Source organism: Antechinus flavipes, chromosome 3 (genome assembly GCF_016432865.1).
Source record: "Antechinus flavipes isolate AdamAnt ecotype Samford, QLD, Australia chromosome 3, AdamAnt_v2, whole genome shotgun sequence".
NCBI lineage: Eukaryota > Metazoa > Chordata > Mammalia > Dasyuromorphia > Dasyuridae > Antechinus > Antechinus flavipes.
In genome coordinates, this window is record NC_067400.1 from 196,930,381 (window position 1) to 196,948,244 (window position 17,864).

The following is a 17,864-nucleotide window of genomic DNA, read 5'->3' on the forward strand; positions in this document are numbered from 1 at the left end:
TTGTCCTAAAAGCTATAGGGAGTTACAAGATTCAATTAAATAGGGGAGTGATGTGCTTATATTTACATTTAAGGAAAATCACTTGGGCATCAATGTAAAAGATAGACTGAATTAATACCTAAATTGCAAGCTATGAGGACCGGTGCTAAAGTGTAAGCTGTGAGAATAGAAAGAAGGGGACAGACGCTAGCTAATGGTGCTATGGAGGTAGTAACTGTAAGATTAAGAAACTTATTGAATATGTAGTATGAGACAGAGTGAAAAGTTGACAGCAACACCATTATTACGAACCTGGGAGACTGAAGAATGGCCAGCTAATCAGTCAACAAGTACTTATTAAGCTCCTACTATGTACTAAATACTGTACTAAATGCTAAGGATACAAAGACAAAAAATAGTTCCTCTCAAAGAACTTACAGTGAAAAATAGAAAACAACATGAAAACAATACCCTACAAAGAGGATATATACAGAATAAAATAGAGAAAGGCTCAAAGACATTAAGATTAAAGCAAGCGTACTGGGGAAAGTTTCTTACAGAAGTCGGGATTTTAGCTGAGATTTTAAAGAGGGCAGGGAAAAGATAGGCAGACACCAGGAACAATTATGGAAAATGCCTAAAGTCAGGATAGAGTTTCATTTTTGAAGAACAGAAAAAAGACCAGTATCACTGGAAAAGTAGAAAGAGGTTAGGTTATAAAGGACTTTACAAGATTTTATATTTGATCTTAAAGTTAATAGAAAAACACTGCAGGTCACTGTATAAGGAGTGATATGGTCAGACTATGTACTTATGTAATATATAATAAAGCTCTGGCATTGAAGGAAACAAGAAAAGCCCTCTTGCAGAAGGTAGAACAGAGGCTGAATTTTGATGGAAGCTAGGAAAAACAGGAGGCAAATACCAAAGGGAGAGCATTATAGAAATAGGGGACAGTCAGTACAAAGGCACAAAGATAGGAATATTATGACCAAAAAAGAACAAAGCAAGAAGGCCAACTGGAGAATAGGTGAAGGTCAGTAAAGTGTTAAGGAGCCAGGAGAGATAGGAAGGAGCCAGATTGCAAATAACTTTAAAAGCCAGAGAGAATTTTATATTTTTTTCTTTAGATTGTTTTGCTTCTTTGATTATCTTACTCCCTTTCTTTTTCCAAGTAAAATATTTTACCTTTACAATTAGTTTTTCTTAAACTATATTGCCACTCTATTACCATAGTTTTACACACACACACACACACACACACACACACACACACACATCCCATTTATTAACCTTTCCTACTTTCCCCATTTTGCTTTCATTATTTACTTTTTTGTTGTTTTTTTCTTTTATTTAATTAACTATTTTTCCCTTCTTTTGTCCATTCTTATTCTCAGTTAAATGATTAATTCAAAACCTCCTATTCTCTTTAAATAGACTCCAGTCTTACTCTTTTCCCTCCAGGATAAAATATATATCTCATTCTTTCAAATTTCTCATGTTTATTAGTTTTAAAAAGCACACTTTAAAAAAATAAGGTTTGGGTTTTTTTTTTTTTTTTTTTTTTTTTTTTTTGCTTTCCTTCATTAATTTTCTTTCCTTTTAGTTTATTCTAAAATTCGGTTCTCTGTTCTGAAATAGCTCAGGCAATAGAATTCAAGATGGCCATAGTAATTCATAATTTAGAAATAATTTATTTGTAATTGGCCTAGATGGTGTGCATGGCCAGGACGGACCTCCAGAAGGATTCTGGCATGGTTCAGTGCCCAACTGAAGGAGGGACAGCCTTATAAGCATTTCTGTTTGGCTTGTTACATTTTGACATTAAACTGTGATTCGAGTTTTACAACAGGAGAATGGGGGTTTTGCTGGATGAAAGGAGAATCCACCGGGGCAGATGTTTTTTTTTTTTTTTTTTTTTTTTCATTTTTTTTTAATTTAATGATTACTTTATAATGACAACATTATTCCTTGCACTCGTTTCTTTTCCGATTTTTTTTTCCCCCTCCCTCCCTCCACCCCCTCCCCTAGATAGCAAGCAGTCCTTTATATGTTGGATATGTTGCAGTATATCCTAGATACAATATATGTTTGCAGAACCGAACAGTTCTCTTGTTGCATAGGGAGAATTGGATTCAGAAGGTATAAATAACCCGGGAAGAAAAACTAAAATGCAAATAGTTCACATTTGTTTCCCAGTGTTCGTTCTTTGGGTGTAGCTGCTTATGTCCGTCATTTATCAATTGAAACTTAGGTCTCTTTGTCAAAGAAATCCACTTCCATCAAAATATGTCCTCATACAATATCGTTGTCGAAGTGTATAATGATCTCCTAGTTCTGCTCATTTCACTTAGCATCAGTTCATGTAAGTCTCGCCAGTCCTCTCTGTATTCATCCTGCTGGTCATTTCTTACAGAACAATAATATTCCATAACATACATATACCACAATTTACCCAGCCATTCTCCAATTGATGGGCATCCATTCATTTTCCAGTTTCTAGCCACTACAAATAGGGCTGCTACAAACATTTTGGCACATACAGGTCCCTTTCCCTTCTTTAGTATTTCTTTGGGATATAAGCCCAATAGAAACACTGCTGGATCAAAGGGTATGTACAATTTGATAATTTTGGGGGCATAATTCCAGATTGCTCTCCAGAATGGTTGGATTCGTTCACAACTCCACCAACAATGCATTAGTGTCCCAGTTTTCCCGCATGCCCTCCAACATTCATCATTATTTTTTCCTGTCATCTTAGCCAATCTGACAGGTGTGTAGTGGTATCTCAGAGTTGTCTTAATTTGCATTTCTCTGATCAATAATGATTTGGAACACTCTTTCATATGAGTGGTAATAGTTTCAATTTCATCCTCTGAAAATTGTCTGTTCATATCCTTTGACCATTTAGCAATTGGAGAATGGCTTGATTTCTTATAAATTTGAGTCAGTTCTCTATATATTTTAGAAATGAGGCCTTTATCAGAACCTTTAACTGTGAAGATGTTTTCCCAGTTTGTTGCTTCCCTTCTAAACTTGTTTGCATTAGTTTTGTTTGTACAAAGGCTTTTTAATTTGATGTAATCAAAATTTTCTATTTTGTGATCAGTAATCTAGTTCATCTTTGGTCACAAATTTCTTTCTCCTCCACAAGTCTGAGAGATAAACTATTCTATGTTCCTCTAATTTATTTATAATCTCGTTCTTTATGCCTAGGTCATGGACCCATTTTGATCTTATCTTGGTATATGGTGTTAGGTGTGGGTCCATGGCTAATTTCTGCCATACTAATTTCCAATTATCCCAGCAGTTTTTATCAAATAATGAATTCTTTTCCCAGAAGTTAGGGGCTTTGGGTTTGTCAAACACTAGATTGCTATAATTGACTATTCTGTCTTGTGAACCTAACCTTTTCCACTGATCCACTAATCTATTTCTTAGCCAATACCCAATGGTTTTGGTGACTGCTGCTTTATAATATAATTTTAGATCAGGTACAGCTAGGCCACCTTCATTTGATTTTTTTTTTTCATTAATTCCCTTGAGATTCTCGACTTTTTATTGTTCCATATGAATTTTGTTGTTATTTTTTCTAGATCATTAAAATATTTTCTTGGAAGTCTGATTGGTATAGCACTAAATAAATAGATTAGTTTAGGGAGTATTGTCATCTTTATTATGTTCGCTCGGCCGATCCAAGAGCACTTAATATTTTTCCAATTATTTAAGTCTGACTTCATTTGTGTGGAGACTTTTTTATAATTTTGCTCATATAATTCCTGACTTTCCTTTGGTAGATAGATTCCCAAATATTTTATGGTATCAACAGTTATTCTGAATGGAATTTCTCTTTGTATCTCTTGCTGTTGAGTTTTGTTGGAGATGTATAAAAATGCTGAGGATTTATGGAGATTTATTTTGTAGCCAGCTACTTTGCTAAAATTATGAATTATTTCTAATAGTGTTTTAGTAGAATCTCTGGGGTTCTCTAGGTATACCATCATATCATCTGCAAAGAGTGATAGTTTGGTTTCTTCATTGCCTACTCTAATTCCTTTAATATCTTTCTCGACTCTTATTGCCGAGGCTAGTGTTTCTAATACGATATTAAATAATAATGGTGATAGAGGGCAACCTTCTTTCACTCCAGATCTTACTGGGAAAGGTTCCAGTTTTTCTCCATTGCATATGATGCTTACTGATGGTTTTAAATATATGCTCCTGACTATTTTAAGAAAAAGTCCATTTATTCCTATGCTCTCAAGTGTTTTTATTAGGAATGGATGTTGGATTTTATCAAATGCTTTTTCTGCATCTATTGAGATGATCATATGGTTTTTGTTTGTTTGGTTATTGATATAGTCAATTATGCTAATAGTTTTCCTAATATTGAACCAGCCCTGCATTCCTGGTATAAATCCTACTTGGTCATAGTGTATTATCCTGGAGATGATTTTCTGTAATCTTTTTGCTAATATTTTATTTAAGATTTTAGCATCAATATTCATTAGGGAGATTGGTCTATAATTTTCTTTCTCTGTTTTCAGCCTATCTGTGTCATAAAAGGAGTTTGGTAGGACTCCTTCGATCCCTATTTTTTCAAATAGTTTATTTAGCATTGGAGTTAATTGTTCTTTAAATGTTTGGTAGAATTCACATGTAAATCCATCTGGTCCTGGGGATTTTTTCTTAGGGAGTTGATTGATAGTTTGTTCTATTTCTTTTTCTGAGATGGGACTGTTTAGGATATTTACTTCTTCCTCTGTTAGTTTGGGCAAGCTATATTTTTGGAGGTATTTTTCTATTTCATTTAAGTTGTCGAATTTATTGGCATAAAGTTGAGCAAAGTAACTCCTAATTATTGCTCTAATTTCCTCTTCGTTACTGGTGAGTTCTCCCTTTTCATTTTTAAGACTAACAATTTGATTTTCCTCTTTCCTTTTTTAAATCAGATTTACTAAGGGTTTGTCTATTTTGTTGTTTTTTTCATAGAACCAACTCTTAGTTTTATTAATCATTTCAATAGTTTTTTTATTTTCAATTTTATTGATCTCTCCTTTTATTTTTAGAATTTCAAGTTTAGTGTTTGACTGGGGGTTTTTAATTTGTTCCTTTTCTAGCATTTTTAGTTGCAAACCCAATTCATTGATCTTCTCTTTCTCTATTTTATACAAATAAGCCTCTAGAGATATGAAATTTCCCCTTATTACCGCTTTGGCTGCATCCCATACATTTTGGTATGATGTCTCATTATTATCATTTTCTTGGGTGAAGTTATTAATTATGTCTATGATTTGCTGTTTCACCCAATCATTCTTTAGCATGAGATTATTTAGTTTCCAATTATTTTTTGGTCTACTTCCCCCTGGTTTTTTGTTGAATGTAATTTTCATTGCATCCTGGTCTGAAAAGGATGCATTTACTATTTCTGCCTTACTGCATTTGAGTTTGAGGTTTTTATGTCCTAATATATGGTCAATTTTTGTATAGGTTCCATGAACTGCTGAAAAGAAAGTGTATTCCTTTCTGTCTCCATTACATTTTCTCCAGAGATCTATCATATCTAACTTTTCTAGTATTCTGTTTACCTCTTTGACTTCTTTCTTATTTATTTTGTGGTTTGATTTACGGGGCAGATGTTTTAACATAGATAGGGATCAGGGTTAGGCAACCATCCTCTCAGAACAGATACCCTTAGGAGCATTTGTTGTTCTGGCCCTTTGAAGTGCAAAAGAAGTCCCCTAATCTAATTGAGCAAACATTCTTCTGCTAGCCCCCGGCCTTTGAAGTATGGGAGAAAGGAGGGCCAGTCCTTTTGTCCATTTCACTCCCCCCTTTTAACGTTCATAGTTGTGACTCATCTGAGGCCAACCAGGAATAAGCCACCTTAAGAGCGAAAAGTTCCAGGTCTGTAAGTCATCCTGAATGCAAGAGATGAGGCACTTTTTTATGCAGGGTGCTATGAGGAGAAGGAACAAGAGGACTGGGCCAGTACCTCCCAAGGACGGTGGTCAGCCAGTCATACAGTGACTGCTTGAAGCCTCACGACTGGCCTCCCGGTCATCTAACTACTTATACAGGGAAGCAAGAGATTCCCTAATGACACCCAACTGATTTTGCATAGAAGCAACAAGATGCTCCCAGTGCCACACACAGACCCCTTGCTTCACGAACAGTGGATCTAACACATGGCACGTTTGTAACACAACTTCTGCCATGAAGCCCACTGACCTTCCAAGATGAGTAAGGAGACCCTCTAGGGCCCTAATGTCTGCATTGACCTGAAAACTAACAAGGCAAATGTAAGGCCGGAGAAACCGAGGCAAGACAGATCAGAGAGCTCCCAACCTTCTATCAAAGGGAGAGTTTGATTGACAGGACAGGATTCAATTTTTAAAGTATCCAGTGGTTAATGTGAGTTCTCAATGACATGTATACATACACATGGTACAACCACAGGAGTAAACCAAGGCAGGGGCAAGGTCAGAACACAGTGAGTGGGAACAGACTTTGGATCTGGTTCTGACAGCAAGGTGGGAGACACAGGACATTCTGATAGGAGCCAGGAAGTCTGGACTTCCCCTTGAGTCTCACATTAACATTTTATAACCTTAGAACAAATGGCCCTCAGTCCTTAATGAACCAGAAGCAGGTTTGCAACTAAAGGCATCAGTTACAGATCAGTTAAGATCAGTTAAGCAAAACAGTTAAGGAAACTTGAGACAGAACAATTTAGGGAAACTGAGGCAGAACCTATTAGGGAAACTGAGTCAGGACAATTAAAGAGAACTGTAGCATAACATTCCACATTCTCTCTCCTAAATATTCAAACTTTGAATATTAGCACCTTCCTCTAGATACCCAGGAGGTCGTAGCACCATAATTTTGACCAACCCAAAATAAAACTAGAACAATGTAAGGACTCATATGGCAAGAGCAAGTCTCTCCCTGATAATCCCAGAGTTAAGAGCAGTACAAGGTTCCCTGTTACAAGCATGTCAGGTCCTCTATAGTTCTGGGGCACCATCTCAGCCAGAGAAGCCAGTTTGAGATGGTCAGTTCGCTGTGAGTTAGGTCTGTGGTCATTTGTGCACTTAATTCAGTCTCTGCTTACAGAGCAGCAGGGCCCAAAAGCTCAAGCCCATTCAGAGGGGCAGATCTCTCCAGGGGAGTAGGATGAGGCTGTAGTAGCACCACCTGTCTCGAAAGGATCAGATTGCAGAGCAGATTATGCACAGTTAGACCATCATGGCAGGCAAACCCCAAACTTTTAGATGCCTGATATCAAGCAAAGTCCTCTGAAATGCTGAGGTACTAATTAATGAACTGGGGTTACAGGATTGAAGAAAAACAGGTCAGAGAGAGACTGCCAGTCTCAGGACAGGTGTCTGATTTCTAACTTTTCTAAAAAAAAAAAAATAATAATAATCCCCAAAATTGAGTCTGCCAGGGCAATTTTGACAAAATAAGGGATTCTAAAACTAAAGCATCCAAATTAAATCTGAACTAGTGAGATGGGGGTGGGGCAGAAATGCCTAAGGCATTTGAGTAGTGAGTAGGAGGTAGGGCTTCCCATTCTTTCAGGATTTTGAAAAAAATATACCAGTTTTCCCAATGTTCTATCTCTTCCTCCCCTTTTTTTCTCATGAAAAGGAATTATCAAATGACTATTCCCCATATAAATCCCAAGAGCGAATCAAAATCCCTATACATAACAGACTAATACAGTAGCATTTCCTAAAAATCCCTCAAACATAATAGCAATAATCACAGAGGTTTTAACAAATCCCATCCCAATCTTAAACACACAGTAATAGATGGTCCAGGCAAGGTTTAACAGTCAGTCATCAACCATTCCCAAAGTCCCTTATATCAGTCCAAAGTACATTCGATGCAGGGTCTAGTCCATGGTCTCATATAAGAAAACTGCTGCTTCAGGCTGTGAAGTGATAGGAGGCTCTCATTTCATGGATAAAGTGGGTGTGTCATGCTGACAATCAAAGCTGATCAAAGCTGATCCAGGTTCCAGAAGCAAGTCAATAGCTGTAATTTGACCAAAATCTAGAACAAAAACACAAATCTAACACATAAAGATTAGATCAGTCTAAGATAGAAAGACTCAGTTCACCAGACTGCTGCAAAACATGAGGAGGCCAAAATGGATTGGCCAGCAGTTTCCTGTGTGAAGAGATGAGTTTGCTTTACAGGCCAAGCAAACGGGTGCAGCCCCAAGTTGCAACTTCAGTGAGGTCTCACAGACCCCTGTTAATTGTCCTCTTATCATGTAGAAACCTTAAAGAAATAAAACACAAATATCCAGTAACAGATGACCAGGCAAAATGCTCAGTTACCCAAGCATTTAGGATACAATGATTACATATAACCAGACTGAAAATAGCAAGGCATGACATACTGTATATACTCGAGTATAAGCCGAGTTTTTCTGCCCAATTTTTGGTCAGAAAATCTCCTTCTCGGCTTATACTCGAGTCACTAGATAAAACATGTGTAAATATCCTTTGAATGCCCCCCTGCTGTGTAATAGGAGTGCCCACTGTAATACTACAGGGCCGGCCGTTGCTACGGTGATGCGGCTGTTCCTGTAGTATCACAGTTGGTAACGGGACTAATGTTGGCAACTGCTCTACATACATATACCGGCACCCACTCTCTTCCTCTGCGGGCACCGGTGCGCTACCTAAACCTACTGATATAATAAGTTTTCCCAGATTTTTGGGTTAAAATTAGGGGCCTCGGCTTATATTCGGGTCGGCTTATACTCGAGTATATATGGTAATTGAATTGCATTAACAGTTCTATTGAGTTGCATTAACAGACCATTGCTCTGATCAGAGAGATCAGTTACAGAAGGAAAAATGCAAGAACATAACTATAATATAACATAAGCAATTGAGTTTTAACTGCTTATCAATTGTCCCAGTAACTGTCAGAGGGTGGAGCTTTAAAACTCCCAAATAGCATTAACTAATTAATTATAAACCCAAGAAATTTTACCTCCAATAACAAATTCCATTAATCAAATTTCTGATAACTCTTAAACAATTATTTATCATAACCTTACAGTAATAACAGAAAGAAATTTTGCCTCAGTAAGTTCACAACTTAGAACAATTATCATATTTAAGTAGATGTTACATAAGTGAACATTATACATACAATTAAATTTGCTTTTAAAATACCCAATACATAGAAAAATATCCCAAATTGCTTATTGTCCATAACAGAAACATTTTCAAAAGGACAAAGAAAAAAACTATTATTTTCAGAGGCCATTTAAATAACCTCAGGATGACCTAATACAATCAATTTAAACTTATACAGAATACCCAATTCCACATAAAAGAATTCAAGAAGGTTTTTTTAAAAAACAGCAATTAAACTTTTAGAAATACTCGTATCAAAGTATGGATCACATTTATGACCATATTCCTCAACCAAGAAAATATTTGTATCAAGAAACAAATATTCACTCAATTAACCTAAAAGTAAGCATGTCCTTAAAAATCACAGTTTGCTGCACTGGCCGTAATCAAATAAGAAATAAACGACAGAAACATACTCAGGGTGGGGGGTGAGGAGAGGAGAAGATTCCATGTGGCCACCTTCCCCCACTCCTGCCCCATAGAAAAAACTTCCCTCAGGTTCCCCACTCAATTTCCTACATGGGGATCCTTTTCAAGGTTTAGCCCATCAGTTTCCCAACATCAGGTTTCTTCCCAAATCCACCCATTTCCAACTTTCTCTTTCTCCCTGGCTACATACTTGAACAATCTCCTTAAAGAACTTTCCTACCAGATGCTCCTTTGGTAAAGTAGCAGAAGGCAGTGGGGGTGGGAGGCTCCCTCCCCCACCTCTTCACCTACTCCCAAAAGTCTTTCTTTCACCTTCCCAAAACCACACAAACCTCTAATTTCCCTTACAAATCAGTCCTTCCTAAATCACCTGCATTGCTCTTTCCTTTTTCCTTCAAAAACCTGTAAGATTCACACTATGATGAATAGCCCAAACCTCCATAAAAACCACACATGTCCAGCAGAACTGGAATTAAAGTATAACTTATGCTAACAAATAACTCAAAATATTTCAGAAGGTAACAAACTCTGAACCAAACTAATACAAGACTCTTACAAATGCTTTTTTCTTATTCTACCTGAGTGTTGTCTGACAGTAATTAGCATCTCTAGGCAGAGCTTCCATGACCGAGCCCAGGCTAAATTGGAATTCTATTCTCTTCTTTTTTTCTTTCTTCCTTTGTAGTAAGAAAGTTATCGATACTCAAACAGATTCCAAGATCTTATACTCAGAATAAACAAATCTAGCATGCAAAGACTATAACATAATCATTTCTCACAATTTTTTTCTTTTCAGAATCATCCCAAAATTCTTAATGAAATTCCTTCCAGGAAAGACTTAGCCAATTCCATTCACTTACAAATTTAAAAATTTAACCAATTCCCAAATTTCTAAATCATTGTTCTTTAAATTTAACAAAGCTCTTAAATCAGCAAACAGACTAGGGGCTTTTTCCAGGATCTCTGACCCCAGAGAGAAGTTTGTTTCACCTTGAATTCCCTTTTTCCCTTCCAGAATCCAAAGGGACTTCTGTGAACTTGCAAGCCCTTTTAGTGCTGTTCTCTGCCTTCACAAAAAATACCTAGATATTCCATTCAAACATTTTTTCCTTAGCACACTGCAGATATATATATATATATATATATATATATATATATATATATATATATATATATATATATATATATATATATTTAACTTTCCAAACTTCCAAATCCTTTTCAATCTATTTTTTTTTTAATTTTCTTTCTTTTTTTTATTTCTTCCTTCCTCTCCCATTTCTCGCTTTTTCTCACAGGCTGCTGCAGTCAGAGACAGAGAGAGGGAGAGAAAAAGATTTTTCAAACTTCTTGATATTTTCTAAGCCTGCAACACAGAGGCTGAATTCTTATCTCTTACAAGCTTGCTAACTTTTTAACACAGAACACAAAATACAAAGCAAACAAACACACACAAACACACGCAGATCTCCATTTTCACCTTTTACATTTTTTTAATCCTGTTGTTGCTTTTTGCTTACAAATTAGTGCAACAGATTAAAAATTAGAAATCACAATTTTAAACTAAACACCGTTGCAACATTGTTAACAAAGCTTTTAGACAGACAAATCACACAGAACATAGACCACAACCAACAGCCACCAACAAAACAGACACACAAATCACACAGAACATACAGAACATACAGACTAGTCTTCCAGAACCAGGTCAGGACTCTTACGATGGCGTCCCATGAAGAGCCAGCAGTCAAACACTGCGTCCAGCTAGGCACACTTGCACAGATACGGGAGTACTCAACAGACCAGACAGGTGGCTGCAAGATAGTTAGGCAACTGCAGCTGCAGGGGCCCCTCAAAATAACCAGAACTGGCTTTTAGAATGCTTTATGCCAATTTTGGACCGAATTCAAAATTTGGGTCTTACTCTCCTAGTCCGCAGTAAAGAGATTAGTGAATACTAGAGGCCGAGGAAGGTCTCTCAGTGGCCATCCCCTAGGATCCATAATCTTTTTCATCCTCCAGGGAGAGGGACTGCCCTCAGATCGAGCCAAAGGCTTATCTTGGTGGGACCTCCAAGTGAAATAGCCCAGGCAATAGAATTCAAGACGGCCATAGTAATTCATAATTTAGAAATAATTTATTTGTAACTGGCCTAGATGGTGTACGTGGCCAGGACAGACCTCCAGAAGGATTCTGGCATGGTTCTGTGCCCAACTGAAGTAGGGACAGCCTTATAAGCATTTCTGTTCGGCTTGTTACATTTTGACGTTAAACTGTGATTCGCGTTTTACAACAGGAGAATGGGGGTTTTACAGGATGAAAGGAGAATCCACCAGGGCAGATGTTTAACATAGATAGGGATCAGGGTTAGGCGACACCCTCCTGGAACAGACACCCTTAGGAGCATTTATTGATCTGGTCTTTTGAAGTGCAAAAGAAGTCCCCTAATCTAACTGAGCAAACATTCTTCTGCTAGCCCCCGGCCTTTGAAGTATGGCACAAAGGAGGGCCAGTCCTTTTGTCCATTTCAGTTCATGATTGTACCCTATTTATTCCTAATTTAATCACTCCATGTTTCTCATGAGGTTAAAACTTATGAAGTACAAAGTTGGGCCTCCTTCTTGTAACCAATTTCTTTGTTACTGTTTTTATTTTTCTATTCCTATCATTCCTTCCTCCAGTACTTCCTTCTGAGAAAATATCACTTCATGGGAACTAATGCTGGACAAAACTAGCTCCATGTCTTAGATATTATCCTTGTCCAAAATCACTTAGTTCAACTCTATCCCCTAATTTCCTCATTCTTACTATTCTTCCCAATGGCTATATCATCCCATCTCTGGGTCTATGTCCCTTGTCCAATTTATGCACCCTCCTACTCTGCAATGTCCTCTTCCAGGATTTATTGATTCAGTTATAGGGCAATTGAGGGATTGTATTAGGAATAGTGTCTTTCATATAAAAGAAGATAGATTTTCCTTAAAAGATATTGAAATCATCCTTAATGACTTAATTTATTCAAAGAATAAGGCATAATGTCATTATAGTAGCTTCCAATGGCCTTCATACAACAGCTAGCTTTAAAAATATGTAGATAAGTGGTTCTCTCTCAGACGTGGTCAGCATGCCAACATGACCAACACATGTTAAGGAACTTGCACTCAACTGATTCAAAACTATATCTAGGTTAAATATTCTTCCATGCTTTTCTCTCTCTCTCTCTCTCTCTCTCTCTCTCTCTCTCTCTCTCTCTCTCTCTTTCTCTCTCTCTCTCTCTCTCTCTCTCTCTCTCTGTGTATGTGTGTGTGTGTGTGTGTGGTGTCAAAGAATTTGAAGCTGAAGGGATGTCCATCAACTGGGAAATGACTGAACAAGTTGTGGGATATATGATTGTGATGGAATACTATTGTGCCATAAGAAAGATGAGTAGGATGATTTCTGAAAAACCTGGGCAGTCTTATATGAACTGAAACAAATGAAGTGTGCAAAATCAAGGCAACAATATACACAGTAACCACAATATTTTAAGGATGATCAAGTGTGAAAGACTTAGCTTATTCTGAGACAATGATCCAAGAAAATTTCAAAGACTTGATAAATTTTGAGGACAGATTGAACTTTTTCACTTAGTTTTTCTGAGGGTTATGTGTGTATGTGTGTGTGTTGTTTTTTATAACATGGCTGATATGGACATATGTTTTGTATAACTTTATATGAATAATCAATATCATGTTGCTTGCCTTCTCCAGGAATGAAGGAGGAGCAAGAAACAGAGAGATAATTTAGAGCTCAAATTTTAAAAATTGAATGTTAAAGTCTTTCTTAAATGCAATTAAAACATTTAATGAAATATATTCAAAATATTAAAATCCACAAAAAAGAAAAGTTTGAAGTAAACAGAACATTTAACCTTAATTGCAACTAAGGGATATTAGATGTAATTGGCAGGCCAAATTATTTGTAATGTAACAATTATTCTGTTTGAAATCACAAGTGTGTATTTGTGTGGAAGGTGAAAGAAGGCAAGAAGATGGGGAAAAAGGTAGAATGTTTTAAAATGGTGTGTACTCACTCAGTGGCGGGGGGGGGGGGGGAGAGGGGAGTGTGTGTGTGTGTGTGTGTGTGTGTGTGTGTGTGTGTGTTACTAGAACTGCCAAAAGAACATAACATTTTATGGAGAATATGATGTCATAGAAAAGAGGAAATTTAATTGCAATTTTGGATACTGTTGGTGTCATGACTGGAGAAAGACCATAAAAGAGAAAAAAAAAACAGAAACTTTTTGAAGACTAAAAAAATTAAATGTCTTATGTGAAAAAAAAAAAAAAAAAACTTGAGACATTTGCTAAGATAACTGAATTTAGTCTTTAAAGTTTGGTGAAAGTATAATGAGAATGGCTGAATAAACTGTGGTATGTGAATATTATAGAATATTATTCTTTGGTAAGAAATGACCAGCAGGATGATTTCATTAAGGCCTGGAGAGACTTACATGAACTGATGCTACGTGAAATGAGCACAACCAGGAGATCATTGTACACAGCAACAACAAGATTATACGATGATCAATTCTGATGGACATGGCCATCTCCAGCAATGAGATGAACCAAATCAGTTCCAATAGAGCAGTAATGAATTGAACCAGCTACACTCAGTGAAAGAACTCTGGGAGATGACTATGAACCATTACATAGAATTCTCAATCCCTCTATTTTTGTCCGCATGCATTTTTGATTTCCTTCACAGGCTATTGTACACTATTTCAAAATCCGATTCTTTTTGTACAGCAACCGTTTGGACATGTATACTTATATTGTGTTTAATTTATACTTTAACATATTTAACATGTATTGGTCAACCTGCCATCTGGGGGAGGGAATGGGGGGAAGGAGGGGAAAAATTGGAACAAAGGTTTGGCAATTGTCAATGCTGTAAAATTACCCATGCATATAATTTCCAAATAAAAAGCTATAATAATAAAAAAAAGAAAAAAAAGAAAGTATAAAGAGAATTCTTGACTGGCTTTAGTTAGTCTACAAAGAGCTAAAAATTAGGACTACATCCAGAGTTCAGGAAGAGTCCTCAATTGCAGTTGATGGCAAGAGGTGAATCTGGATAATATCTTATGAGTGCTACATTGTTGAAATATGAAATCTTTCTATCGTTTGTTTATGCTGTTAATAAATTATATGACTGATAAAACTGACATTTGTTTAAACCTAAGAGATCAGATTTCAGAAAGAGAAAAGAGAGAGAGTTTATAGGGAGAAGATCTACTATGTGTAAGGTGCTGAGCTAAGCCCTTTACAAATATTATTTCATTTGATCTTCACAACAACACTGTGAAGTTGTTGTTACTTTTATTGCTATTTTACAGTTGAGAAAAATAAGAGAGATGAAGTGACTTGCCCATGGTTACATAGCTAGAAAATGTTGGGAGACTGAATTTGAACTCAATTCCACCAGATTCCAGGCCCAGGCTTCCATGCATTGTCCTACAGAGCCACCTAAAAAGATTTTTCAGTTTACTTAATAAACTGGAGTAGGGACTTTGAGCTAACTAAGTAAGGATGCTATGCATTTAAAGTTAATTTTCCGGGAAGATCAGAACAAACTCGTTTGATTGACTTAGAATCCAGTATAAGAATTAGTAAGGAAAGAAACCAGTAAAGAAAAGGATGTTCATTCCATAACTATAAACACTTATATTTTTCTAATATTCAGAGTCAGTAACTCTCCTGAAAAAAGAAGCTTGGCAAATTTCCATAATAACATTAAACTGAGTAGTATTTGAAAAAGGTAAGGGATTTTTGTTCTTTTTTCTCTGTGTAGTAAAATTCTCAGGAAAATTCCTCAAATCTCTATTGATTTATATAAATTCCATCTAGATTTTTAAGAGCTAAAGTAAAGGAATTTTATAAACTGGTCATTTTGTGTTGAGGTTTTCCCATTTTGCTTCAGAGAAACAGAAATTGCATCAATTTTTAGCATTTAGATTTTTAAAATACATATAACAATTTTGATTTATGTAAAATCAGTGTTGTTTTGTTCTAATTCATACTTAACCTCCTTCTTAATTTCTAATTTGAAATTACTAAATTTGGATTATTTTCCCTTTATTTTACCAAAAGCTGCAAAAGCTATTTTAGAGTTCAAGGTTTTCATCTCCTTCGGTACTCAGAGGAAAACTTTGAGAAACAATATTACTTGCCAACACCCTACCTAATTAAAAAACAAACAACAACAATAACAACAACAACAACAAAAACATCACCCTTTAAGATAATTCACCTCAGGCAACCTTTAAATAGTAATAACATGACTTTGAAACCAAATTAATCCTCCAAATGTGGAAATACTCTACTCTTCCAAAAATATGTATTATGTATCCCACAGAAGATAATAGGAGACTTAATTCAAGGTATGAATATATGGGAAGCTACTCCAAACATGTCAAGGAAGCAAATTAACTTTTTCGATATACCTAGTATTAAAATGTGAGGTTATCAAGTGATCTAGGTAACAAGTTTTAACATGCCTTCTTTTGATCTCGAAGTTACCATGGAACAGCAGCCTACTAAAGAAACAAGCTGTCATCGTTCTTTTGCGTGGCAATGTGAGTCAATAGAAGTTCAAAGTACAGGGGCATTGAACAACGTTAGGTGGAGAAGCCGGAGAAAGGGAGGGATGTTTTGAGTTGGTTACTGGTGGGGGCAGGGTGAGCAGTGAGCCGAGTGGAGAATAAAGTTTGGCTTTCCTGGATTCCAGAGTTGGAATGCACTGATTGGGAACTTCATTCTAAAATCGGGAGATAAGTGAAGGAAAGGAGGATGTGACAAGACAAAAATTGCACTCCATTATTATTAATTAGTCCTAGTATTCTTTGGACTTGTTCCAAAAGAAGACAAGTCGGCAGTAAATTACTGTCGTCTCAACCTTTCAAATATTTTTCCTACCCGACCCTCCCTCTCCATTATACATCTTTTTAGATAAATGCAGTTGCCCCCTATTTACTTAGTATTGATTCTATTAGACTTCTACTAGGAGGAAAGGGGTGAGGGAGACAAGAATAGATAAAAAGACCCAGGGAAAAGAATATCCCAAAGACCAAGAAATAGAACTTGACAAAATTGTCTGCGGGTTGGATGGGGGACAGGAAATGGGGCACGGCTATGAATATAATTGATTACTCACAGTTTTTTGCTTCTGAGATCAGGATCGTGAGAAAGAGAGTCAGAATGAAGGCAACGCAGCGCCCTCCAAAGATCTTCATTGTGAGAAGGCCCAGCACCAAAGATTGCGCGATGAAATAATGCAGTCTTGTCTGTGCTGCGACAGCTTCGACTGCTTCTGCTTCTGCTTCTGCTTCTGCTTCTACTTTTGCTTCTGCTTCTGCTTGCGCTTGTTTCGGCTTCGGCTTCAGTTTGTTCTCTATTTACTTTGTCCCAGTGCCTGAGAGCGAGGCAGCAAAGTGCGATAGTAAGCAAGAGGGAGGGGAGAGAGTGCCAGCTCCAGGTCCCCCAGCCCCTCCTGGGGAAAATGATAACAGTGGGACAGGATCCATCCCAGAAACAGGACATTTTCCAGGAATATTTTCAGAGTTTGTGGGGGTGGGACAGGGTGAAGAAAGCCGGTTTAGTAAAAAAAAAAAAAAAAAAAGCCCGGGTATCTTTCCTTCCTTTGCAACCAGGTCAAAGTAGTTCGCTTTTTTTATTTTTCTTTATACATATCTTACGTTTGGTTATATAAAGAGATAGATGAAAAGTAAAGTTTTTAAAAGTGAACAGAACACTGAAAACCTTTCTGCAGGAAAAATTTGCTTGACTACTGCTGCAATATCATTGGACTCAGTTTATAGCAGCGTGCAAAGTTGATAAGGAGATGAAGGGCTTTCTACTGCACTTTCCTGAGGGTGTTAATTCGCAGAGGTTGGTTTCAGTGAATACACTCAGGAATCTATAATTATAAAGGTGTTAATGGAAATAAAATAGATAGTTCTGATATTTAATATTGTATTAGTTCATTTATACAGTCCTTTCTACGGACTTTGAAATTGAACGTAATTCGAAGAAGTCAGTATTTTGAACAAAATAGTCCCTTTTAGGTATGCGAACTTGTCGACTTTATTACTGGCAAAGAAATGGAAATTTCTGATTATTTAATATTCTGGTTTTACATAAACCAATATTAAAGGGCTAAAACCTCCATCCAAATGTGGTGTTTTAAGCTGACTGAATTACTGCTTCAGTTCTTAGCCACAATGCTGAAGAATATTGGGGGGAGAGGAAAAGA

General features: G+C 36.6%; 1 protein-coding gene across 2 annotated transcripts in view; it reads right to left on the minus strand.

Moving 5' to 3' along the window:
- PROS1 (protein S) overlaps positions 1-17,383 on the minus strand; it is a 109,968-nt gene extending 92,585 nt beyond the window's left edge. The window contains exon 1 of one of the 2 annotated variants that reach the window (XM_051984376.1): positions 16,767-17,154. In XM_051984376.1, coding sequence (XP_051840336.1) covers positions 16,767-16,845 — 79 coding nt within the window. In that variant the 5' untranslated portion in view covers positions 16,846-17,154. Of the gene's footprint in view, positions 1-16,766 lie in introns of both variants that reach the window. The other variant, XM_051984377.1, reaches the window with a different exon arrangement.
- Positions 17,384-17,864: the final 481 nt, after the last annotated feature.